At 44.3% G+C, this 27,624-nt stretch overlaps 1 protein-coding gene across 1 annotated transcript in view; it reads right to left on the bottom strand.

Moving 5' to 3' along the window:
* The window catches only part of VPS11 (VPS11 core subunit of CORVET and HOPS complexes), a 67,989-nt gene that overhangs the window by 5,854 nt on the left and 34,511 nt on the right, over positions 1–27,624 (bottom strand). Inside the window, exons 5-13 of the mRNA XM_069947578.1 lie at positions 18,756–18,988; positions 17,959–18,166; positions 4,865–5,016; positions 4,133–4,319; positions 2,586–2,729; positions 2,333–2,497; positions 2,069–2,230; positions 1,196–1,335; positions 872–1,074 (exon numbers count right to left, since the gene is read on the bottom strand). Of these exons, the coding sequence (XP_069803679.1) occupies positions 872–1,074; positions 1,196–1,335; positions 2,069–2,230; positions 2,333–2,497; positions 2,586–2,729; positions 4,133–4,319; positions 4,865–5,016; positions 17,959–18,166; positions 18,756–18,988 (1,594 nt within the window). The remainder of the gene's footprint in view (positions 1–871; positions 1,075–1,195; positions 1,336–2,068; positions 2,231–2,332; positions 2,498–2,585; positions 2,730–4,132; positions 4,320–4,864; positions 5,017–17,958; positions 18,167–18,755; positions 18,989–27,624) is intronic.

The raw sequence follows: 27,624 nt of genomic DNA on the forward strand, positions 1-27,624 counted from the left end.
GAGGGTTCGGATTAGGAGATAGCGCAGTCCTCTCCCGGTTCTAAGCACAGTCCTCTCCCGGCTTTGTGTGACGTGATCAGTCGGGATTATAATGTAGGCCGACCGATTATGCTGACACAGAGCGGTGAGACGACGTGCTGCAGCTCGTTCTCCCGATCAGTACAGGCTTGGACACTCAGACCCAGACCGGTCAAAACTTTAGACATGGCTCTATGACATATTAAAAGTTTTGCAAAACAAAAGTCAAAGGACAGTTTAATCTCTAGCGCTATTGTACTGGCACACTGTGAATATGTGAATCTGGCCTAAGTCTGCCATGTGAAAGGCTGTTGGTTAAAGAAGAATATACATAGAATACATACAATGCATTTAGAGGCTTTCAGTTCTTTCACATTTTGTTACATTGCAAAAGGCCAAAGTGGCCAAAGAACTCTACGAGCAGTAGACATTTCTGTCCCCTTCTCCAGAGTATGGCTTTATACAATTCTGATTCTGAGCTACAGACTTTTCTATTCTTCATAAATTTTGCTCTGATATGCACTCAGCTGTAAGACTTTATATGAACAGGAGAATGTCTTTTCAAATCATGTCCAAAATATACCTGAATTGCTGATTTAATATTATATATCAAAAAAGAATTAATAAAAAGGGTCTTTTTTTTACACCAATATAATACCAACTAGAAATATAAACTAGGGATCGTGGCACTAAAATGAGCCCCCAACCACCCCTGTGGGTGGAAAAATAAAAGCGTCATGGCTCTGAGAAGGTAACACTGCTTGATTGTGACCTGGACATCTGTGCATCAATAACCTTTGTCATGAAGGGGTTAACGACTATATCTCAAAGTTAATAATTCCCAGATATTTACCCAATAGTGGAGGCATGAGGTTTTTGCTCTCAATATGCCGTAATACTGTAGCAACGTGTTCCTTGCAGTCTTCTTCCTTGCGAGCAAAGTAACTAAGTGCCTGCTCCCACAAGCAGCTCTCCTGCTCTCCATACTGCTTACAGGCTTCTATTACCTCCTGGTACTGATCATTTTGCATGTGGTAGTGCATGATCTGCTGGAAGCTATAAGAAAAATGGAGAAAATTAGAGTGACTGAAGCAATGCATCACATCATTTATGTAATAGTGCAAGAATATAAAACATGACTACGCAATTTATGTAATGGGAAAAGTATACTACTCACAGTTTGCCTTGCTCATACAGATACAGCACTCCTTTCTGAAAATTATGCATCTGGCACAGCACAAGTGCTTTATCAAACACGTTCTTAAACCTTCCGCTCTTCAGGAGTGTCATGGCATCATTCTGGAGCTGCTGCTTTGCCTGTTAAAAAACTTAGGGGAACTTACTTGGAAAACACAGAGCTTACACGTCATGTGGACTGCTATACATGGATTTCTATAGTTTTAAAATAGGTCCACATTTTGAGAAAATCTGGCCTCTCTGTTCTGATTTTTATACAGTAACCCTTTAAAGGGGTAGTGCGGCGGTAAAAATTTATTCACAAAATAACACACATTACAAAGTTATACAACTTTGTAATGTGTGTTATGTAAGTGAATGGCCCCCTTTCCCGTGTTGCCGCGTCATCAGCTGCTCAGCCGCGATTGGCTGAGCATAACTGTGCTCATCCAATCGCGGCTTAGCAGCTGATGACGTGGCAGAGGGGGGCGGCATGAGGGACGGATGAAGCGGTTCGGCCGGCCTCCCATAGAGGACGTCATTGTCACAAGATGGTGGACGGGGGTCGACACGAATGCAGTAAGTATAATGCCTGGGGGGGGGGACACGGGGAAGGGGGCCATTTACATACATAACACACATTACACAGTTGTATAACCGTATTACCGCCGCACTACCCCTTTAACTTTTCTTTTTTAAATATTTCATCATACAAAAGGAGCTGGGAATACAGGGCACATCTGACATCTAACAATATACAATGCTCGTGAAAAAAGCTTTACAAATTGTAGCTACTGATTGTCTGGAATCTGCAAACACCTTCAGTCACAAGACTACTTACTTGATGGTAAGAAACAATGCAGTATTGACTTACCTGTGGGTTACTCTCATGTGCCCAGTTCTGCAAGCGCAACTCAAGTAAAGTATCATAAACCCCTTGAGGAGAATCGCTCTGCACTTTTGTCATATGCTCCAAAAAGGTCTTCAGCTCACAAGGATTATTGGCAAATATTGGAATGAATTCTTCCGGGTTTGCCTAAATGACAAGGTTTTAGGTGTAGAAAGGTTTTAAGTGTAAGGGGTTTTTGGCTAGATTAAAAAAAAAAAGTTATTTATGCCAACAGAAAATATAGCTCACCCTACTATCTCCACCTGGCTTGGGGAATTCAGTGCAAAGGTCATTCAGTAACTGCGTTGTCTCATTGGGAACATGATACATGAGTATTTTCCCATAACATTTCATATTGCTCTCAGCTTGAGGAAAGGGGAGGCGTCCAATGTATCGCAGAGCTTCCTGAAAGTTCTATCGTAGATTAAAAGAAGATGTATAGATACTGAAAGCTGCACAGTTGCTTTGACAATACATATCAAGAGTTGGGATAAAAAGTCACCTTAATGTCTTCAAGCTGGATCTTCAAGTACCACTCATGATGGGCATGTTTTTCTGCCAAATAGAGGGCATGTGAATGGTAGCCAGCTTGCCGAAGAACTTTTATCGCAATTTCAACATCAAAATGTACTTCACCTTCACTTGCCTGACAGAACAAATGCAAAAACAAAATTAAAGAAAAAAAAAAAAAAAGGATTTTGGCCTTGAGGACAACTCACTTTTAACTCCTTGCCGTTTTTGCTTAAGAGATCTCCCCTGAATGCTGGAGGAATATATGGAACAGAGCAGCTACTACCTCAATTTGTACTACTTATAAAGAAACCCAATATAAACTGTCAATGATGCGATACCATACCCCTAAACAGACTGAGCGGTTCTCCCTTGTGCTAGAGATGTCTAGGCTCGAGGGGTATGCTCTATCATATTTTCTGGGAATGTCCTTCTATTAGAAATGATTGGGCCACCTTGTGTGGAGTTTCCTCCCTATCATAAAAAAGCCTGTCTCCTGTGATCCTCTAGTCTGTTGGCTTAACCTCACCCCTAAAAATATAGGTTAAAAAAAAGAAGAAAAAAAAGAATGCTTGATTATCTTATTCCCCTCTTAATAATAGGTCTTTGAGGCTGTATGGTCCCCTTGGGATACATATTGTGTACAAAGATACGCATAAAGGCCCTATTTAGCCTATTAGACATCCGACTGTCAGAAAAACTGATCAGGACTAGTACACAGGATGGTGTGAATTCAGGGGTTCCGATTGGACAGGGACAGGTGTTGCTCCTGTCACTGACATTCAAACACTAGGTGATAAATGGCAGTGTGATCAATACCGTCAGTTATTGACTGTGAGAACCTAATTCCTAATAGAAGCCAGTCATCATGCTCTATGAGATGAGTTCAGTTCCTGAGCTTTATAGTACAATAGCAAAGGCATGAGTACATTTACATCATTAAAGGAGAAGTCCAGCGAAATTTTTTATTAAAGTATTGTATTGCCCCCCCAAAGTTATACAAATCCCCAATATAGACTTATTACAGGAAATGCACATAATGTGTTTTCCTTCCCCTGCACTTACTACTGCATCAAGGCTTCATTTCCTGGATAAAATGGTGATGTCACGACATGACTTAGAGAGCTGTGCGGGCTGTGGCTTCTGGAGAGGATGATGGCAGGGGGACACTAAGCATCCCTCTGCCATCAGCCTCTCCAGCAGCCACAGCCCGCACAGCTCTGGCAGTCAGGTCATAACATCACCATTTTATCCAGGAAGTGAAGCCTTGATGCAGTAGTAAGTGCAGGGAAAAAAAGCACTTTATGTGCATTTCCCAAAAATAAGTGTATATTGGTGACTTGCATAAATTTTGGGGGTAAATACAACATCAAAAATTTTCGCCGGACTTTTCCTTTAAGCGCTAAAGCCCAGGCATCGGTGCCATAAATGTACATCCTTTGTTTTTAAGCGGCTAAATAATATTCCCTTTGCAAAAGCATAGGGAACACAGCAACATACCTGTTTTACACAAATAAGTATGAGGCTAGCGTTGGTTACCTTAATAAATTCTTCTAAGCGGGCACTGTCCTTTAGCTTCGTATAGCAATTAAGTAGAAGGGTGGTGTGATCTGCATTGGCTAAAGATTGCAGATGCAATGCCTGTAGATATGCTGTCAAATTGTGTATGCGCTGGGCATCTAGAAATTTGCGGATAACATAAGAAGGTTCCAACTTCCCAATTGTTCTAATGAGAAAAAAAAAAAAAAAGACAAAATGATTAAAGGGGTGCTCTGGCCCTTTATTTGTTTATGTGAAGTCTTTGAAATTTTTTATATAACAGAAAATAATAAAGGGACGGAGTACCCCTTCCATAAGGTGTATCTGTTATTAAAAAAAAAACAAAAAACTCATGGGTACACTTTAAGGTGGTACAAATTGATATAATGCAATCAATATTAAAGTGGTAGTTCAGCTATGATTTTTTTCAAGTCTTCCAGTACTTATCAGCTGCTGCATGTCCTGCAGGAAGTGGTATTCATTCCAGTCAGAAGTTTTCTATGGGGATTGGCTACTGCTCTGGACAGTTCCTGTCACTGACAGGGGTGGCAGCAGAGAGCACTGTGTCAGACTGGAAAGAACACAAAGGATCTGAACTGATTGGCAAAAAAAGGAAAATGGACACCACTAGAAGACTTTACTTAAAATAGTAATGTGCTGAAAATATTTTATTACAGTCCTAAGCCCAAAAACATATTTTAGGCATGAATGTAAAGCAGAATTATATCATACCTGATGTATTGCTGGATGGCTCCATCATGGTCTCCTTTGCTGTACAAGTGGTCTCCATACTGGCGGAAGATTTCAGACAGTCCATCACTGTCCAAGTGCTGGCCCTTGGCCAAAGAGATAGCCATAACATAAAGATTCTTCTTGAAAAGCATCTACAAGGGTACACACAAAAATATACTGCAAATCAGACTACTGCCCAAAAAAGAAATTCAATCTGTGCCTGTTTAACCCCTTAGGGACAAAGCCTATTTGAGCCTTAATGACCAGGCTCATTTTTCATAATCTGACCTGTCTCACTTTATGCGCTTATAGCTCAGTGATGCTTTAACATATGCTAGCGATTCTGAGATTGTTTTTTTGTAACATATGGTACTTTATATTAGTGGTAAAATTTGGTCACTATCTTTTGTGTTTTTTGTGAAAAACATAAAAGTATCATGAAAAATTAGCACTTTACAAACTTTTAAATTCTCTGCTTCTAAGAAAAGAAAGTTGTATCACATAAATTAGTTACTAGGTCACATTACCAATATGTCCTCTTTATTCTGGCATAATTTCGTAAACATATTTTACTTTTCTTCGGTGTTACGGGGCTTAGAAATGTATCAGCAAATTACCAATTTTTCATGTTTCAAATTTCCAAAACTAATTTTTTTAGGGACCAGTTCTTTTTTTAAGTGTGTTTAGGAGGCTTGTATACTTGAAACCCCCATAAATGACCCCATTTTGGAAACTAGACACCTTAAAGAATTATTTTAGGGGTATAATGAGCATTTTAACCCTTCAGGGGCTGGATGAAAGTATTCACAATTAGGCCGGAAAAAAATGGAATATAGAAATTTTCAAATAATATATGTTTGTTCAGATTAAAGTATCTCATTTTCACAAGCAACAGGAGAGAAAAATTTGTACCCCAAAATTTGTAACGCAGGTTCTCCTGAGTACAATGGTACCCTATATGGGCGTAAACCACTGTATGGGCACACAGCGGGCTCAGAAGGGAAGGAGCGCCAATTAGCATTTTCAGTGCAGATTTTGCTGTACGTTTGCTGTAAGTTTTCAAGCGCCAGGTGCGTTTGCAGTGCCCCTGTAGGGCCAGGGAAGTGAAACCCCCCCAAAAGTCAGCCCATTTTGGAAAGATAACCCCTCAAAGAATACATCTTGGGGTGTGGTGAGCATATTGACCCCACAGTAAAAATGAAAAACTTGAATTTTTCCAATAATATGTATGTTTAGTTTGAAATTTCTCAACTTCACAAGGAAAGGGAGAGAAAGCGCACCCCAAAATCTGTAACGCAGGTTCTCCTGAGTACAACGGTACCCCATATGTGAGCATAAACCACTGTATGGGCACACAGCGGGGCTCAGAACGGAAGGAGCGCCAATTAGCATTCGCAGTACAGATTTTTCGGAAGAAGTTTCCGAGCACCGGGTGCGTTTGCAGAGCCCAGTGTCCGCAGAAGAGAAACCCCCCAAAAGTCACCCCATTTTGGAAAGGGCACCCCTCAAAGAAGTCATCTTGGGGTGCAGTGAGCATTTTGACCCCACAGGTATTAGAGGAAAGGATTCAAAATTCGAAAGTAAAAATGAAAAAAAATAATTTTTTCAATAATATATGTTTGTTTAGTTTGGAATTTCTCAATTTCTCGGAAAACAGGAGAGAAAATGCACTGCAAAATTTGTAACGCATGTTCTCCTGAGTACAACGGTACCCCATATGTGGGCATAAACCACTGTATGGGCACGCAGCAGGGCTCAGAAGGGAAGGAGCGTCATTTTGCTGGTGCAAAACCGCAGCTAGTTATTATTAGAATAGTGCAGGTGTTAAAAATTTTTTTTTTAAATGAGATTACAGGTAATCTGGGGTAGTGACGGGCAACCAGGGAGTGTTTACTTGCTATCTTGCTATCTGGGGTGTTTACTGGCTATCTTGGTTGGTTACCGGCTATCTTGGTTGGTTACCGGCTATCTGGGGGGGGTTTACCGGCTATCTGGGGGGGTTTACCGGCTACCTTGGGGGGTTTACCGGCTACCTGGGGGGGTTTACCGGCTACCTGGGGGGGTTTACCGGCTACCTGGGGGGGTTTACCGGCTATCTGGGGTGGTAACGGACAATCTGGGGGTGTTTACTGGCTATATGGGGTGGTAACGGACAATCTGGGGGTGTTTACTGGCTATCTGGGATGGTTACGGGCAATCTGTGGTAATCTGTAGTGGTTATGGGTAGCCTGTGGCAATCTGGAGTGGTTACAGGCAATCTGGGGGTGTTTACTGGCTATCTGGGGTGGTTACGGGTAATGCGGAGTGGTTACAGGTAATGCGGAGTGGTTACAGGTAATGCGGAGTGGTTACAGGTAATGCGGAGTGGTTACAGGTAATGCGGAGTGGTTACAGGTAATGCGGAGTGGTTACAGGTAATGCGGAGTGGTTACAGGTAATCCGGGGCACTTGAATTTTTATCCCGTCACCAATGATTTTTGGTGACGGGACAAAAAGTGCCGGAAGCATTTGGAACAAGTGATCAGTGGTATATAGTATATACCGCTGATCACTTGTGCCAGGACCACATCGGCTAGTCCCTGATCATTGCTCCATGCTCTCCGCCACCTTTGGTGGTGGAGAGAATGACAGTTTGATCTTTTTTTAAGGGTACAAACACACTCGTTGTATCCGCAGCGAGTTTCTGGCTGCGTATTCGCAGTGAGACTCGCTGAGGATCCCAGCCATGTGTACTCAATGGCAGACAAACTCGCAGCAGGGATGTACATCCCTGCTGCGAGTTTGTCCGCAGCTCGCCCTGTTAACTCCCCGGACGCCGGAGACTATACACCAGCTAATCCCGGCTGCGGGGCTCCCGATGTCTTCACTGCCCGTTCAGCCAATCAGTGCTGCGGTGGGGCAGCGCACTGATTGGCTGAGCGGGACGTGCCTGTAATCAGCGAAGGACCAGGTGATGTATAGTCGGGACCAGGTGATGTATTGTCTCCGGCGGCAGGGGGGTTAACGGGTCGGCCTTTGGACAAACTCGCAGCAGGGATGTACATCCCTGCTGCCACTTTGTCTGCCATTGAGTACACAGGGCCGGGATCCTCAGCGAGTCTTGCTGTGAATACGCAGCGAGAAACTCGCTGCCGATACGGCAAGTGTGTTTGTACCCTAAGGAATTAATCACTGTGAACACTAAGGTTATTCCGGGGGGGAAAGGGGAGGGGGACATTCATCTCCTCTCACTGTGGATTAACGGTGAGAGGAGACGAAAGCATGCAGTGCCCGTTACCTGTGGCCAACGTTATACTGGTAATAACGGCGATCGTCGGTGCGGGGACTGGCTGGGACTGAGCCCACACTCTGCCCCAACTTCTCAGCGACCTCTGGTAGCTGAGAGGAGGGGGCTGCGGGCATTACCGGCGCCGCTGCACTATTCTGCGCCATCGCCATAAAGAGCTGATGGCAGCAGAATGGAGCCCATTAGTGATCGCCATAAAAATTCATATCGGCGGTCACTAATAACATAATGCATGTATTCTTTGGGTAACTACGGTTACGGCGATACCACATTTGTGTAGGCTTTTTTAACTACTACCAATTTGGCGCAATAGAAACTATCTTCCTAGCAAAAACCCACAAAAACTGTTGCCACTTTGCAAGATCCATAGCGTTCTTATCTTTTGCGTGACAGAGCTGGTTTTGGGCTTATTTTTTGCGGGAAGATCTGTAGTTTCTATTGATACCAAGTTTTATATGTATATGACTTTATGATCTCTTTTATAGCGTATTTTCTAAAGCAGATTGATAAAATACAGCTATTCTGGTACTGTTTTTTTATTTATTTTTTTACAGCGTGTGTCGTGCGATATAATTATTGATATCGTTTTATAGATTGGGTAGTTACGGACGTAGCGATACCAAATATGTATAGGATTTGTGTTTTTGATCACTTTTATGTAATGTTTTATAGTGTATGGGGAATGTAATGCATTTTTATTATGGGGGGGGCTGGGGGTATTGTGTTTGGTGCACTTTTTTTTACTTTTTTACACTAGTGTACATTACTGTACACTAGTGTAAGACTTAGATTACATTATACAATACACTGTACTGCTTCTGCAGTACAGTGTATTGTATAATGTGACCATCCTGCTGACAGGCAGTAGCACAGCCACTCCTGTCAGCAGGATGGCTTATCCATGGTAAGCCCGGGGGCCTTCATTAGGCCCCCGAAGTTACCATGGAGACGCCGGAGGGACCGGACGGCGCCGCGGGACCTCCGATCATGTAGGTGGACCTGCTGCGCCGTCCAGTACACACCGGAACCCGTTAGATGCCGCTGTCATGCTTTGACAGCAGCATTTAACAGGTTAAACTGCCCGGAGCGGAGACTCCTCCGCTCCGGGCAGTTACAGGAGGGGGTCAGCGGTCTCACTGACCGCTGATCCCCCGTCCTGCAGCCGCCGCCGGGCGGTAATTTATTCCGATGCGCCCGCCGTTAAAAGGCGTACGCATCGGAATAAAGCCCATTAGTGGCCGCCGTGAAAAGGCAGCATGGCGGTCACTAAGGGGTTAACATTTACATATCTGATCACACTCATAGTTTATCATTTGGAGAAACAAACAGAAGATTGTTGGCAGAAAAGAACACCTGGTCCATCTAGTCTGCTTTTTTCAGTATTGAGTATTATCCTAGGCCAGATGCAAGTTTATCCTAGAAATGTTTAAGTTTAGTAGCTGCTGATTTACCAATCTTACTTGCTGGAAGTTTGTTCATAGTATCTACTACTCTTTTAGTATAGTAATATTTTCTTGTGCTGTTTAGAGATGAGCGAACCGGGTTCGAGTCGATCCGAACCCGAACGTTCGGTATTTGATTAGCTGGGGCTGCTGAACTTGGATAAAGCTCTAAGGTTGTCTGGAAAACATGGATACAGCCAATGACTATATCAATGATTTCCACATAGCCTTAGGGCTTTATCCAAGTTCAGCAGCCACCGCTAATCAAATGGCGAAAGTTTGGGTTCGGATCGACTCGAGCATGCTCGAGGTTCGCTCATCTCTAGTGCTGTTTCTCACCTCAGATTGTTGCCCCTTGTTCTTGTGTTCATTTTTTTTTTTTACTTAAAAGTATAAGGAGTATGGGGAGCTAAAATAAGGTTGAAGAGGTAAATGTTTTTGTTATACAAATTTGTGGCAGATTTGGAAGTCAATATAAGCCTTAAGGGGCTTTCCCAACCGTGAGAAGCAGAAAACTCGGCCCACCAGCTGCTGATTGGCAGTTATCTATCCATGCTGTGTAGAGGTAGTAAACTGTCAATCAGCAGCTGTGGGAGGAGGGAAACGGCAAGATTTCCTGCATATTAGGAGAATGGCTGAACAAAATTATGTAAGTAATACATTGATCTATTCCGCATTTCTGGGAATAGTTCATGCTGCCCTCATCTAAGGCACCATAAACTTAGTGGCAGATTCCCTTTAAACCTACCCTCCCCATGGAGAATGGGGGTCCTTTATTCTTACAAAGGTTTCAATAATACCTCCCCTTTCCCTTCTTACCTCCAGACTAAAGATATTTAGATCCTGAAAGTGTCACTGTCCCTATAACTTTAAAAATCTAAATAAACAGGTGATATAAAATAAACATGTTTGCAATTTACATTATTTTTTTATCATGCTTTAACCCTTTAAGGACATGGCCCATTTTCGTTTTTAAGTTTTCGGTTTTTCCTCCTTGTGTTTAAAAGGTCATAGCACTTGCATTTTTCCACCTAGAAACCCACATGACCCCTTATTTTTTGCGTCACTAATTGTACTTTGCAATTACAGGCTGAATTTTTGCATAAAGTACACTGCGAAACCAGAAAAAAATTCAAAGTGTGGTGAAATTGAAAAAAAAAACGCATTTCTTTTATTTGGGGGAAATGTGTTTTTACGCCATTCGCCCTGGGGTAAAACTGACTTGTTATGCATGTTCCTCAAGTCGTTACGATTAAAACGATATATAACATGTATAACTTATATTGTATCTGATGGCCTGTAAAAAATTCAAACCGTTGTTAACCAATATACGTTCCTTAAAATTGCTCCATTCCCAGGCTTATAGCACTTTTATCCTTTGGTCTATGGGGCTGTGCGAGGTGTCATTTTTTGCGCCATGATGTGATCTTTCTATCGGTACCTTGATTGCGCATATACGACTTTTTGATCGCTTTATATTACATTTTTTCTGGATTTGATGCGACCAAAAATGCTCAATTTTGCACTTTGGGATTTTTTTGCGCTGACGCCGTTTACCGTACGAGATCAGGAATGTGATTAATTAATAGTTTGGGCGATTACGCACGCGGCGATAGCAAACATGTTTATTTATTTATTTATTTGTTTACTTTTATTTAAAACCTGGGAAAAGGGGGGTGATTCAGACTTTTATTAGGGGAGGGGGCTTTTTACTATTAACAACACTTTTTTTTTTTTTTTTTTACACATATACTAGAAGCCCCCCTGGGGGACTTCTAGTATATACACTGTGATCTCTCATTGAGATCTCATTGAGATCCATGAGATCGGCACTCGTTTGCTTTCGGCTGCTGCAGCCGAAAGCAAACGAGTGCCGAGCCGAGGACGGCGCCATCTTGGACGCGTCTCCGGCCGGCATCAGTAACGGAGATCGCTCCTCCGGGACAAGGTCCCGGAGGAGCGATCTCCCCCACTAGACACCAGGGAAACGTTGCCTCCGGTAATCGGAGGCAGCTGTCAACTTTGACAGCTGCCTCCGATTAGCTAATTAGCGGGCACGGCGATCAGACCGTGCCCGCTAATAGCAGCGGTCCCGGGCTACTCGCGGCACCCGGGATCGCGGCACTTCAAAGCGGGGCCGCCGCGCGGCCCCGCTTTGAAGTGCAAGTGAGGACATATGACGTAGGGGTACGTCATATGTCCTTAAGAGGTTAAAACAAAGCCATACTTAAAATCCAAGTCCAGACTCCTGAAGGCAGCTTTTTAGTCTTGTGCTAGTTGGAAATTAAAAAAGTGAGACTAAACGCAAGAAGCCCTCGCTAGTATAGACCAGCATAAGATTAGCTTTCCCTACCACCAGTGAGCTAGTACAGACCAGCATACGATTAGCTTTCCCTACCGCCAGTGAGCGGTATTTTAAGATTCCCAGAAATGACTACCCTTATTCTCTCTCCCCAAGTGCATTTTTTTACATTTAGGAACATTTTGCTGCTGTTTCTTTTGCTTTGACCACTTATCTAGTAAACTTAAATAATTTTCTGTATTACAGATACCTGCAGGAATATCAACTCTATTGAAAATCTGCAGTTCCACAGAAACCAGAAATCACTTTAAAAAAAAACAGAAGACTATGAAAAACATTCTGGTGCAGAGTCACCTTTCTGTGAAAAAAAAAAAATCTAAAGTGGACCCTGTGGGAAACACAGTAGATATGATCAGAAAATGTGAAACATAGGGATGCTTATGGAAAAAACAAGGCGCTCATGTGCAGACCAGAGGACTGCTAAGAATAAGGTGGGCCGCGACATTTGTGTATGGAAGAGAGAACTTGAGTGGGTTATATTTCTGGCGCTGCTGACCATGATCTCAACCGGTCTGGGGCTAACCTGGAGCAAATATCAGAAAAAAAGCAGAAAAATTGTGATTTTGAATCTAGGTAAAATGTGAAGTTAAACCTATGTATTGCACGACAAATAAGTAACATACAAGTTCTTTAGAGAGCAAAAGGCACCCTTCATCTGGTAAAGTGTATGTGATGATACAGAGATACTGGGAACATTTAAAATGACAGCAGCATTAATGTCACAAGGGGGAGGCTCCAGAGGTAAGAAGGGAGGAAAAACCCAATAGCAATGGAACACAGCCATCCAGGTGAAGAAGATACAAATACAGATAAAAACATAAAACTACATGTCTATCTACAAATAAAACGCTTATATTTAAACTTTATTAAAACTCTTCGGGGAAAATGTATATCGATTTTATACATCCAATAAACTTCCCTGATTCTCAGTGTTTTAAACTAATTAGAAACAGTACCTGGGATAAAATCAACGGGCAGGATTTTAATGGCACTGGGTCCGTTATTATGGGGACTAAATGACAATATCAAGTCCATTTTTAACCCATTAAGGTCCCATGACGTACGTGGTACATCATTGGGACGCTGGTGGGGTTTAGAGGGGGGCGCGTCCTGACCCTGTTCTGTACGGCGTTTGCTATCAGCATCCAGGAACCGTCGCCTTTAGCTGACGTGGACCGTGCCCTGGCCGCTAATTAAGAGTTTAAATGCAGCTGTTAAAGCTGACAGCTGCATTTATATGCTCTCCAAAGGCTATCACTTGTGATCTAGTCGATCTAGTTTACTAGTTGGTGAAATTTATTAATACTTTGCAGTGATTACCAAGTTGTCAAAGTAAGATAAATATTATTAAAAATTGTAAAAGGATCAGACTAAACAGGTGTAATGTTTGGATAATTTTACAACTAAATGTGAGAAGACTCTGAAACTACCTGATGGTCTAAAGATCCCCTTAGATGTTCCCTTGGCCTTTTGTCACCCAAACCTGACGCTCGCATAGACATCCAGCATATTTTATCCACATCTGATGGCATGAATGCTGGATGGTACATAGGTCCGGGCCTGTGTGAACCCCAGGTCAGACATTTTCTTAAAACAAAAGCGGTCGAACTGTCTTAGACGTTGGGTTCTGTATTAGGGTATGTTCACGCTGAAAAACAGCTGCAGAACTCCACGGTGGAGCCCCTGCCTGCCTCAGTGTGTCAATGGGATGCCTCACCTCCACTCAAATAACTGATATGTCAGTTCTTTGAGCGGATCGAAGCTGAGCGCGGAGGTGCATAAGGCATTCCATTGACACACTAAGACAGGCGGGATTAATTCTGTCATTTTTACTTAGTGTGAACGCACCCTTACTATGAAGCCTTGGCAACTTCCTCAAACTTGTATTTCAGAATAAACGGAACAAGTAATAATTAGGAATACCCCATTTTCAGGCAAAATGCACTGATGAGCTAGTAACAGGATTAAGTTTACGCAGCGTATTTTCTGCTGAGATACGCAGCAGATTAGCGCTGAATAACTGAACACAGCATCAAATCTGCTGCAGATCTGCTGCGTATACGGTGTGTGTGTTTGTACCCTAAAAGGAGCTGAGCTGTAGTTCATATCGCCACTGCTAGACAATGAACAGAAACGGCATTCACTGTGTAGTGCGGCACTGAACCGCTGTTCCATGCTGGTGCCGGGTGTCAGTATCCTGCAGATCAGTTACTGATGAGTTATTCTGTAGATACGGGTGTCTCTTAACCCTTTAAGGACATGGCCCATTTTCGTTTTTACGTTTTCGGTTTTTCCTCCTTGTGTTTAAAAGGTCATAGCACTTGCATTTTTCCACCTAGAAACCCACATGACCCCTTATTTTTTGCGTCACTAATTGTACTTTGCAATTACAGGCTGAATTTTTGCATAAAGTACACTGCGAAACCAGAAAAAAATTCGAAGTGTGGTGAAATTGAAAAAAAAAACGCATTTCTTTTATTTGGGGGAAATGTGTTTTTACGCCATTCACCCTAGGGTAAAACTGACTTGTTATGCATGTTCCTCAAGTCGTTACGATTAAAACGATATATAACATGTATAACTTATATTGTATCTGATGGCCTGTAAAAAATTCAAACCGTTGTTAACCAATATACGTTCCTTAAAATCGCTCCATTCCCAGGCTTATAGCGCTTTTATCCTTTGGTCTATGGGGCTGTGCGAGGTGTCATTTTTTGCGCCATGATTTGATCTTTCTATCGGTACCTTGATTGCCCATATACGTCTTTTTGATCGCTTTTTATTACATTTTTTTCTGGATTTGATGCGACCAAAAATGCGCAATTTTGCACTTTGGGATATTTTTGCGCTGACGCCGTTTACCGTACGAGATCAGGAATGTGATTAATTAATAGTTCGGGCGATTACGCACGCGGCGATAGCAAACATGTTTATTTATTTATTTATTTGTTTACTTTTATTTAAAACCTGGGAAAAGGGGGGTGATTCAGACTTTTATTAGGGGAGGGGGCTTTTTACTATTAACAACACTTTTTTTTTTTTTTTTTTTTACACATATACTAGAAGCCCCCCTGGGGGACTTCTAGTATATACACTGTGATCTCTCATTGAGATCTCTGCAGCATAGATATGCTGCAGAGATCCATGAGATCGGCACTCGTTTGCTTTCGGCTGCTGCAGCCGGAAGTAAACGAGTGCCGAGCCGAGGACGGCGCCATCTTGGACGCGTCCCCGGCCGGCATCAGTAACGGAGATCGCTCCTCCGGGACAAGGTCCCGGAGGAGCGATCTCCCCCACTAGACACCAGGGAAACGTTGCCTCCGGTAATCGGAGGCAGCTGTCAACTTTGACAGCTGCCTCCGATTAGCTAATTAGCGGGCACGGCGATCAGACCGTGCCCGCTAATAGCGGCGGTCCCGGGCTACACGCGGCACCCGGGATCGCGGCACTTCAAAGCGGGGCCGCCGCGCGGCCCCGCTTTGAAGTGCAAGTGAGGACATAGGACGTACCGGTACGTCCTATGTCCTTAAGAGGTTAAAGGGGTAGTGCACCCCCAAAAATTTTCTTTCAAATCAACTGCTGCCATGAAGTGCCAGAGATTTGTAATTTACTTCTATTAAAAAATCTCAAGCCTTCCAGTACTTATCAGCTGCTGTATGCCCAGCAGGAAGTGGTATTATTTCCAGTCTGGAGAGCAGGAGAGGTTTTCTATGGGGATTTGCTCCTCCTCTGGACAGTTCCTGACATGGACAGAGGAGGCAACAGAGAGCACTGTGTCAGACAGGAAAGAAAACACCACTTCCTGCTGGACACACAGCAGCTGATAAGTACTGGAAGGCTTGAGATTTTTTAATAGAAGTAAATTACAAATCTCTGGCACTTCATGGCAGCAGTTGATTTGAAAGAAAAAATATTTTTGGTGCACTACCCCTTTAAAGCCCTATTACACAGAGCTATTATGTGCCGAATCAGGCCAACCGTTGTGTTTAAGTTTAAAAGTCGTCCGTCGGCTGCACATTGCTACGTGTTATATGCCCGGCCAATGGCTGATGCCTGTGTAAAGAAAATAACAAGGTATACTTACCTGTCCAGCCTTCCCCTGTGTCCTCATGCCTTTTTTTCACTTACTGCAGCCACCGCTAAAGCCTCTGAAGCTGTCTCTCAATGCCATTCAGCCAATCACTTTACGGTAAGAGCAGTGAGACTATGGAACTCTTTGTCACATGATGTTGTCACGGCTAATTCTTTAAGTTCAAGGGGGGGCTTGGATGTTTTCTTGAAAAATATATTACAAATTATGGCCACTAGATTACATGAGATAGGACATTGATACAGGGATTTATTCTGATTGGCATTGGAGTCGGAAATGAATTTCTCCCTGTGATGGGGAAATTCCTCTGGATGAACACAAGAGGATTTCTGTAGGGTGGACTTGATGAACTCTACTTTTTTTCAACCTTATTAACTAGAATACTGGCTGCATTGCTTTCCTGTCTCAGTCAGTGATGGGCTGAGCAGCCTGTCACTTTAGAGATGGTTTCAGAAGCTTCAGCGGCGGCTGCGGTGAGTGGGGAAAAGGTAGCAGGGGCCTGTGGACAGGTAAGTATTATTTTCTTTTCTCTCAAACATAACTTTTCATATGTTGCTGCCCATGGTGAGACAAATAAATCATTCCATACTTATTATCTAGTCAGTCTTCTTCCTCAAGTTCTGAGCTGACGCTTTCTTCGCTTTCTTCTCTCGAGTTTTTCTCTCTGTCTCCCCCTCCTTTCCCCTCCCTTGAGAGATGGCTGATGTAAACAAGTCCCTGGCAGGCTTTCACTGCAACTTTGTAGCTTTTTTGTAATGCTGTAGAGGGTTAAACTGAGGTCAAGTTGCTAATGAACTCACTGTGACTATCCCTCCAGACATTACAAAGTTGCTACAAAGTTACAAATATGGAGAGGAGAGAAGAGGGAAAGAGGTGGGGGCGCCTCCTGGTGCAATAAACGATGGCTAGAGTGAAAAACACAGGGGAAAAAAAAGTGTTGCACTCACCTAATAGAGTTGTGCTAGGTTATAGGCACAACTCCATATCGGGCACATATATTGGAACACCGCAGCTCCTGCCGGGGTACGTCCAAGGGAGTCGTACAATCAGAGGAAGAGATATACCAGCCGCAGCAGGCTTTAGGACCATGTGGGATCCCGGCTTAGATAGGGCGCAGATGTCCAGTAACCACAGATTGAAGCAGTTATTTACATGGAAGGGGTTTTTATTTAAGATCACGACGCGTTTCGGCCGCCAAGTATGAGGTGGCCTTTCTCAAGTGGTACCACTTGAGAAAGGCCACCTCATACTTGGCGGCCGAAACGCGTCGTGATCTTAAATAAACACCCCTTCCATGTAAATAACTGCTTCAATCTGTGGTTACTGGACATCTGCGCCCTATCTAAGCCGGGATCCCACATGGTCCTAAAGCCTGCTGCGGCTGGTATATCTCTTCCTCTGAAAGTTACAAATAGGTACTCAGCCGTCTCAAAAGGGAGGGGGAGAAAAGCTCATACACAGGTTTTTGTGTCTTCAGCAGAAAGCAGCAGCTCAGAACTGGGAAAAGGAGGCTGAATAGATAACAACAAGTATAGAATTAATTGTTAGTCTCACCATGAGCAGCAACATATAAAAAATTACATTCAAGAGGAATACCCCTTTAACTTTATTTACTATATAAAGCAAGGGATGCACGGACATAAATAATGTACATGCAGCCCTTGCCACAAGATAATCGAGCCTAGCAGATCCGCACTTGCTTATCCAGCACATTGGGTACACACAGGGAGGATGGGGTGTGCTAAAGGCAACAATTCAATAAATATACTCTATTCTTAACCAGGAATTTCTTACCACTGCAAAAACCACAGTAATGCAGCAGTGTGTAGTGGACTCTACAGAAATCACTTCATACATGTTCTGGCTAGTTTTGTGCATGCACACTCAAAAAAAAAAAAAAAAAAAGTTGTGTACCTCTAGCTTTGTTTGCGTGTCCTTCTCATGTAAAGCATGCAGGAGTCCATCCCGTGTTAGAACGTAGAGTGAGCCCCACTCTGCCAGAACATCCACCACATCATTGAGAACACAACTGTAAGCAATAAGCTTGTTTCCCAGGTCATATATGGTCAGCGTCTGCCTGTCAGGTGCATGGCTATCCCCACCACGTCCAGCAAAATCCGACCTGTAAGCACAGGTAATGCAAAAATAACAAAAAAAACATTACAGAAGTTTTATTCTTTGGTTTGTAATTTCAATACACATGGATCTAAATTTAGAAATACATTTGGGTATATTCACACGAACGGGCTCGCAGCGAGATTCTCGCTGCAAGCCCGGCAGCTCTTGGCAGTTCCCATACACTACATACTTGCTGCGGTCTAAATGACCGCAGCGAGTATGTAATTCTGGCGCCCTTAACCCCTTCTGCTCCCGGCCGGCTCCCCCGCTGTAAGCATACTTTACCTGTCCTTGCTGCATGGGTCCGGCGTCCTGCTCTCCCTTCCGGCCAATCAGTGGCTGCAGCTGGGCAACACACTGATTGGCCGGACGGGAGAGCAGGACGCCGGACCCATGCAGCAAGGACAGGTAAAGTATGCTTACAGCGGGGGAGACGGGAGGGAGCAGACCGCAGCAAGTATGTAGTGTATGGGAACTGCCAGGACCTGCCGGGCTCGCAGCGAGAATCTCGCTGTGAGCCCGTTCGTGTGAATATACCCTAAAGAAAGCAGATTAGTGTTGTGTGTATTGAGTGTCTCCATGGTTTTTCGTACCTCTCTCTGGATACAATGACTAGATATCCACGATACCAATGTACTATTAGCTTCTGTCCTTCAAATGCAAAGCAGGGTCCCCTCTCATCTGGCTGGTAAAGATATACACATTCATTACCAGCCACTACAAACTGCAAGTCTTGAGATGGGTCAGACAACGTAGAACAACGCAGGCCACAGCCATGAGAATCCAAATCTGTGTATGGATAATCCTTCTGGCTTAACTCGTATGCCTACAAATAGAGCAAAGTAAAGTAACCAGAATGTATGACAAAAGACTGTGGGAGCTTGTAAGAACCCAAGAAATTTGAAAAAGCTAGATATTTCTTCCTGGAATACATTTTAAGTTTTAAGTATATACATTTCAGGTTATGAATTCTTTAACATTCTCAAAGTTTCAGAAAGGAACAATGTTCTTACATAATACCACTTATAAAAGACAACTTAAAGCTATGTTCCCAATTTTTCACTACTCACAAAAAGTAAAGGATATTTTACTTGCGGGTAAAATTTATAAAAAAAAATTTAAATGTTACACTAGCATCATGAACATAGGTAATTGAAACTGTCAGTAGGCATGCCTTAAATGAGGGCATGATAAACCGGTGACAGAAATGCTGACATCATTCTGTTCAGCCATTCTCCTAATATGCAGGAGAATTGGATTTCTACTGCACCACTCCACTGCCCTCTAGCTGCTGATTGACAGTTGACTGCCTAAACATAGCAAGGATAGCAAGAATTATTACCCACCGATAATTCACTTTTCATAAGCTCCTCATGACAACACCACAATGGAGGACGTCACCCTTGACCCTATCAGGAACAGGAAATCACAGAGGTTAAAAGGGCACTTCCCACATACCCCCTCAGTGTAATTATAACGAAACCATACAGGATCATACACTAATAAGGGTGGGAAATCTAAGAGTGCTGTCATGAGGAGCTTATGAAAAGTGAATTATCGGTGAGTAATAATTCTTGCTTTTCACTGCGTCCTCATGACAGCACCACAATGGAGAAATACCAACTTAGACTTTCAGGGAGGGACCACCGCCTGGAGCACCTTTCTCCCAAAAGCCAGGTCCTGAGAAGTGCCAATATGCATACGATAGTGCTTGAAAAACGTATTGGGGTGAAGACCACGTGGCTGCCTTACAAATTTGTTCGAGGGAGGCTGATCTAGCTGCCCATGAAGCTGCTGTGGCTCTAGTAGAGTGCGCCTTTAGACCGGTAGGGGGATCCTTCCCCATTGTAGTGTACGCTTCACAAATAGCTGTTTTGATCCATCTTGCGATGGAGCTCTTTGTTGCTTTTTTGCCCTTGTTGGGGCCTTGGAATTGAAGCAGTAGATTTTCATCTTTCCTATGCTCTTTAGTAGTTTCCAGATACTGGATAATAGATCTTCTTACGTCTAAATTATGAAAAGGTCTTTCTCCTTCATTCTTTGGGTCACTACAGAAGGATGGGACCACGATATCTTGAGATCTATGGAAGTCTGTGATGACCTTTGGAAGGAATGAAGGGTTTAGTTGTTTTTTTTTGAAGAATTTATTTAAACATTTCTTGTTTTCATGAAGGAAAGAGACAGAAACGAAACCAGGCACAATCCGCCCGTCACATGTTAGATAGAGACACAACTTCAGGAAACTCAATGTAATAAGACGGGTCTCAGCTACAGTAGTACAGTAATAAAGGGTGACAGCGAAAATGCATCTCAAACACCTAAACTGTCAGGAAACAGCAATCCTGATCAATTAGGAAAGGACGGAACAGAAAAGACTCCACACACACTCAAGCATACACATACAGGGACAGCGCCGCACTCCCCCCCCAGCCAGGGAACCCATAGAAAGGATCAAACATCGGCCATCTCAACTAGCATGAGCCAGTGAATCCATATTTTCTTAAATTTCTGGGGGCATTTGCGATGCTCGTAGAGGGCCTCATAAAGCGTGACGTATTTATTAACTGTTTCCAACGAGCCAGAGAAGGGACATCCACACACTTCCATTCCATGGCTATAATTTTTCTGGTACAGAAAAAAAGAAATCTAATGAGTCCTAACAGACAGACAGAAGGGGTACAAACAAAGGGGAAATCAAAGTGATCAGACAGAAATTGCAAGACTGAACGCCAGAAGATTTTTTAGGGCATGACCATACAGCGTGCATGAAAGTGCCGACATCCGACATACATTTGAAGCAAGTATCCGATGGGGACACCCCCATCTTCCTGAGTCTCTCCAGAGTATAATATGTTCGCATTAGAACGCGAAACTGAATCAACCGGTCTCTAGCGCTTACCACCGTAGGATAATACGTGTGCACCACCTCTTTCCACTGCTGTTCCCCCAGGAAGGGGATATCCACCACCCATCTCTCATATGCCTTCTGAAATGGGGATGAGTCTTCTGGGCTTAATAGTAAATAACTATGCGTCAGAGGCTTATCAAGGTCAGGGGAACCTAAAAGCTTCTCAGCCGGTGTGAACGCCAGGGGAACCGTAAGGCTGCCAAACTGAGAATGAACAGCGTGACGCAGCTGAAGGTAATGAAAAAACGCTGTGCGAGGTATCCCATAGAGTTCACACACGGCAGAGAAGGAGTGGAACACATTATCAGATGATAATATATGTGATAAATAGCGAACTCCATGTTTACCCGAAAGAGAAGCACCCTGTAGGCCCAAGAGTTCCGGGAGATGAGGGTTGAGCCATAGGGGTGTACGGGGGGAAAAGGGGGGCGAGGACATCTGCCTATGTACAACTCTCCATAGGAGCTAGAGGAGGGGCCCAAGATGAAGATGGGGTGTATCTATAAAGGGTATTCGTCAAACCCTCGCAGGAGCCCACCAGCGCCCCGGCCAACGCCACCGCTGCATTGCTAAGATCCAGGTCTAACCACCAGTTAGCATATACCAATTGAGAGGCTAGAAAATAGTGATACATATTAGGAGCCGCAAGGCCCCCCTGATGTTTAGGCACGAGGAGGTGAGAGTATCCAATCCTAGGAGACCCGCCTTGCCAGTAGAAGGATCTCAGAATCTTGGCCAAATCTGTAAAGAACTGTTTAGGAGGAAAGACAGGGGAAGCGTGAAACAGATAGAGGAATTTAGGAAGAAAGATCATTTTGAAGATGTTAAGCCTACCTAGTAGAGAGAGCGAAGGGGACCCCATTTCTGTAAGCGGAGGTTAGTGACTGACAGAAGAGGCGTTAGGTTCAGGGACATGTAACTGCTTATGGAGGCCGTGACCTCCACACCCAGGTATCGGCATTGATGAGTCACCAACAGCCGATCTGGTAAGGTAGTAGGCAGGGGGAGAGAAGGTGACAGGGGCATAAGGACCGACTTAGACCAGTTCACCATCAGACCGGAAATGGCACCAAAGTCATGGATGAGCGACATTAGAGCCACCAGGGAGGATCCCACATCCGCAAGGTACACCAGAGTATCGTCTGCATATAGCGACACTTTCTCAACGATGGACCCCCTCTGGAGGCCACTGACCGAGGGCGAGGCACGAATAACTGCCGCCAATGGCTCGATTGCGATGGCAAAAAGTAAGGGTGACAGTGGGCAGCCCTGTCTCGTCCTTCCCCCATATCAAGGTTGGTGCGGATCTTGGCAGTGGGCTCCGCGTATAACAACCGAACCCAGGCTCGGAACCGCGGACCAAACCGCATTCCGCCGAGCAGAGACCACAGATACAGCCACTCTACGGAGTCAAAGGCCTTGTGAATATCAAGACTGAGTACGTACCCTGGGACAACGTCCGACGCACTAGCAGCTATGTTCATAAATAAGCGGGAGATGTTGATATCCGTGGCTCTACCCGGCATGAACCCGGTCTGGTCAGGGTGTATCACCGAGTGTACAACCCCGTTAAGCCGTATCGCAAGCACCTTAGCCAAAATTTTTACATCTATTGTGAGGAGAGAGATAGGTCTGTATGAGGAAGGGGATAGTGGGTCCTTGCCCGGCTTCAGGAGCAGCACAATCAGGGCCTCCTGAAGTGATTGCGGAAGGCAGCCCACCTCTAAGGATTCCCCATACATAGTAAGGAGGCGGGGGGCCACAGCCTCGGCGTTATTTTTATACCAGTCTATGACTAAACCGTCCATACCCGGCGTCTTCCCCAGAGGCATGGATTTAATGGCCTCCACTATCTCCTCAACTGTAAGAAGGGAGTCAAGGGCTTCAGACTGTGAGGGGGTCAGGGACTGTAAGGGAATCTGGTCCAAGAAGGTCGCATATGCCAAGGGATCAGGAGAGCAGTGGGGGGAGTAAAGGTCTTGGTAAAAGGCCCGAAAGATCGAGTTGATCTGGGCAGCTTCAGTCACCAGAACCCCTTGGTCACCAGAGACCCCAGGGATGGAAACTGTGGGGCGCTCTGCCCTCGCCAGATAAGCCAGCAGCTTGCCATTTTTGTCCCCAAACTCGAAAAGGGCCGCCTCAGTGGCAAAGAGTTTTTTCCTCATGCGCTCCTTTTGTAAGATAAGTAGGTCCCTCTGGGCCCTAGACCATTTCTTCTTTATGTCTTCCTCCCCTGTACGCGCCACCTCCACCTCCATAGAATCGATAAGGGCCATTAAGAAGCCTCCTCCCGTCTGTGCATATTCTTTTGAGTGGTCACCCCCGTGACATATGCTCCCCTGATGGTTGCCTTATACGCGTCCCACTTAATCAGCGGATCCGGAAAGTCTGAGTTATGCTCCCAGTAGGAAGTGTGAGCAGTTGACAGAGCCTCCTGCACCACCTCGGAGGTCAACTATCCGTGTTGCATAAGCCACAACTTAGAGGAAGAAGTGCCAGATAGTTTAAGGGAGACTAGTAAGGCAGAATGATCTGAGATCCCTCTACTGGTGTAGGATATCTCCCCAATACGGAGCAATAAGTCAGGAGATGCAAAGGCCAAGTCAATCCTAGAAAAGGTACCATGTACCTGCGAGAAGTATGAGTACTTCACCGTTTGTGGGAACCTCCAGCGCCAAACATCTTGCAAATGGAGAGCAGCACACCAGGCATTGAGCCGGGCGGAGGCCAGGTCTACACCACTCGTCCGGTCCAGAGAGGGATCAGGAACTACAATAAAGTCGCCAACCACCAAGACAGGGTCTACAGGGAAAGAGGATAAATGTACAGAGATTACGTCCAGGAGAGACTCAGAGAAGGGGGGAAGAACATATAGGGAGACCAGGGTAAACGACAATGACTGACATGCACGGTGTAGGATCACAAATCGACCAAACTGGTTACACACCACCTGAGAGACCCCAACTGGCAGAGCTTTAGAGATGAGTACAGAGACACCTCTAGAAGATGTCGAGTAGGTAGCATGGTACCCCTTGGCTATCCAGGCCCTCTTCAGAGCCAGGGTTTTCTGCCCGATCACGAGTCTCCTGTAAACAGATAATGTGAGGAGAATGACATTCCACAAAGTCCAGCACCAGGGACCTTTTGAATTTGGAGTTGAGACCCCTCACATTCCAACTAAGAACTTTAAGGGACGCCATCACAATGACTGTAAGATGTTAACAGACCTATCAAAGCCATCAGCCAAGGGGGGGGGGGGAAAGGTGCAGCCACACACACCACCAAACACTCCACACAACATACTGGACAAACAAGAGACAAACATCAAACGCATGAAGGGTTTAGTTTGAATATTATACTGTCCTCTAGAATAGTGCAAAATGGTTCCATAATAGATAATGCCTGAAGTTCCCCAACTCTTCGGGCCATAGTTATGGCTATTAGAAAAGCTGTTTAAATGGTGAGGAATTTTAGGTAAATTTCATTAATTGGTTCAAAAGGCTCTTTAGAGAGACCAGACAAAACTATGTTTAAGTCCCAGGGAGGAGCCAGGTTTTTGATTTTGGGCTTCATCCTGGCTATTGCCTTATAGAAGCGTCTTATCCACCTATGGTCTGCTATACAACCTAGAGCTGACACTTGGACCTTTAAAGTATTTATGGATAATCCCTTATCCAGACCATCTTGCAGGAAATCTAAAATTCTGGGGATATAAGGATGGAGCATATCAGGCGGAGAGTCACCATACCAAGAATAGAACTTCTTCCATTGTTTTAAGTAGATAGAAGAGGTGAATTCTTTCTTATTTTTTAGCAAGGTCTCTATCACTTTGTCAGATAGTCCTCTAGCTGAGAGGGACTTTTCAAAAGCCATGCCGCTAGGTGTAAACTTGCCAGATTTGGATGGCATAGAGGACCTTGGGTCAACAGATCTTCTTGTAGAGGAAGAACAACTGGTCCCTGGAGGACTAGAGACTTGAGGAGACTGAACCAAGCTCTCTTGGGCCACATTGGAGCTACCAGGATCACCAAGGTAGATCTTTTGAAGAGTCCTCGCGATCAGTGGGAAGGGAGGAAATGCGTATGCCAGCTTGAAATTCCAATCTTTTTGAAGGGCATCCAGAGCATCCGGGTGATCCCGGGGATTCAGAGAAAAAAAACTTCTGTGCTTTTTTGTTGGACCTTGAGGCAAATAGGTCGATCTCTGGACAACCCCATTTCTTTACTAAGCTGGAGAATATCTGGGCATTTAACTCCCACTCTCCTGGAAGGACTTGATGGCAACTTAAATAATCTGCTAGTATGTTGTCTGTACCTTTTAGATGGATCGCGGAGACAGATGACACTCTCTGCTCTGCCCAGGAGAATATTTTTGCTGCCAGTCTCTGAAGGAGAGAGGATTTTGTGCCCCCTTGGTGCCTGAGATATGCCACCACTGTTGCATTGTCTGATAGAACTTTGATGTCCTTGTGAACCAGAAGGGATTCTGCTGCCTTCAGCGCTTCCCACACTGCTCTCAGTTCTCTGTAATTTGACAACTGTTTCCAATAAACTTCCTGCCATTGACCCTGGAAGTGCAGACCTTGAACATGCGCACCCCATCCCCAAAGACTGGCATCCGTGGTGACCTGGATTGGTATTCCCGGATTCCAACAGACTCCGCTGGTAAGGTTTTGCTTGGTCTTCCACCAGATGGAGGGAAGATTTGACCCTTAGGGGAATAGTCATTTTCTTGTCTATAGACAAAGGAGATCTGTCCCATACCTGAAGTATGTTGGTCTGGAGAGTCCGAGAGTGGTGCTGACACCAAGGCACTGCCGGAATACATGATGTCATCAAACCTAATAGGGACATAGCTTTTCTTATTAATATTACCGATTTCCTTCTGAAATCTTCCACTTTGGATATCACCGCCATGACTTTCTCTTCCGGTAGGAATGTGATCTGGTTTTTGGAATCCAGGATCATGCCAAGGAATTTCTTCCTGTGGGAGGGAACGAGATCCGACCTGGGAAAGTTACTATCCATCCTAATCTCTGAAGATCATCTAGGACCAGCTGTATGTGCCCTAAGAGGATGGATGGGGATGGAGCAATAAGGAGAAGGTCGTCCAGGTAAGGGACTACAGTAATGTCCTGTAATCTCAGGTTTGCTACTGCTTGCAACATCACCTTCGTGAATAACCAAGTGATGAACTGACTGAGATGCTTGAATCGCAAACCTGAGGTATTGAAAGTAAGCGTCTTTCAGATCGATTGTAGATAGAGCTGCATTTGGGTAAATCAGAGGAATGATGGTTTTGAGAGTTTCCATCTTGAACTTTTTGTATCTAAAAAACCTGTTCAGGGATTTCAGATTTATTATGGTCCTGAATGTCCCGTTGGGCTTGGGAACCAGAAATAAACAGGAATAATGCCCAAGTCCTATTTCCTCTGGAGGGACTGGAATTACAACTCCTAGTTTTAGCAGCTCTTTTACCCTGTCCATCAACTCGTCCATCATCTTGTCTGATTGGTAGTGGGTAACATGAAATTTTTGGGGGGGAAGAGAGAAGTCCAAGAGGTACCCTTCTCTCAGGATGTTTAAAATAAATTTGTTCTGAGTGACTTTCTCCCAGTGTATTATAAAGTGAGATAGTCTCCCCCCCCACCTTGATGGAGTCACTTGTCTTTCCCTTCAGAGGAAGGGTTGAGGAGAAAACCTCTTCCCTTACCTCCTTTGGGGTAGGACCAGCGGCCAGATTTGCCTTTGCCTTTATAATCCTGCTTTTTTTGTGAGTAGGGAACGAAAAGGCTTTTAACCTTTCTGTTGGTTCGAGTCAGGAAAGTTCTTTTTCCTGTCTGCCGCCTTCTCCAGGATTTCTTCCAGGTCTTGGCCGAACAGCAGCTTACCCTGGAAAGGGAATTGACAAACTTTATTCTTGGACGCTACATCTCCCTGCCAGTGTTTAAGCCAGAAAGCTCTTCTAGTGGCATTAGATAATGCTGCAGACTTAGCGGCCATCCTAATGGTTTCTGCTGAAACGTCAGCCAAGAACCCAGCTGCCATTTTAAGCATGGGCATGGTAGAGAGTAGCTCATCTCTAGATGTTTTGCCCTCAATATGAGCTTCTAATTGTTCAAGCTAGATGTGTAAAGATCTTGCTACACTCGTAGCTGCAATGTCAGGATTTAATATCGCAGTGGAGGCTTCCCAAGACTTCCGCGGGAGTCCTTCCATTTTCCTATCCATGGAATCCTTTAATTGGGAGGCATCTTCAAATGGCAATGATGTTTTCTTAATTATTTTGGTTACTGGTATATCTACCATAGGTGTTGTAGACCAGGTTTCAAAATCAATCTCATCAAATACAAATCTGGACTTGAATTCTTTAGGAATCTGAAGCCTTTTTTCTGGTTCTTTCCATTCAGAAAAGATCAAATCCTTAATATTCTCATGAATGGGAAATACTTTGTTTTTTTGTCTTTAGACCTGCAAACATAGCATCTTGTGCTGATAATGGTTGCTCAATGTCCTCTAATTCCATTACTGCTCTAACAGCTTTAATTAGAGTGT

Source organism: Dendropsophus ebraccatus, chromosome 12, assembly GCF_027789765.1.
Source record: "Dendropsophus ebraccatus isolate aDenEbr1 chromosome 12, aDenEbr1.pat, whole genome shotgun sequence".
Classification (NCBI taxonomy): Eukaryota; Metazoa; Chordata; class Amphibia; order Anura; family Hylidae; genus Dendropsophus; species Dendropsophus ebraccatus.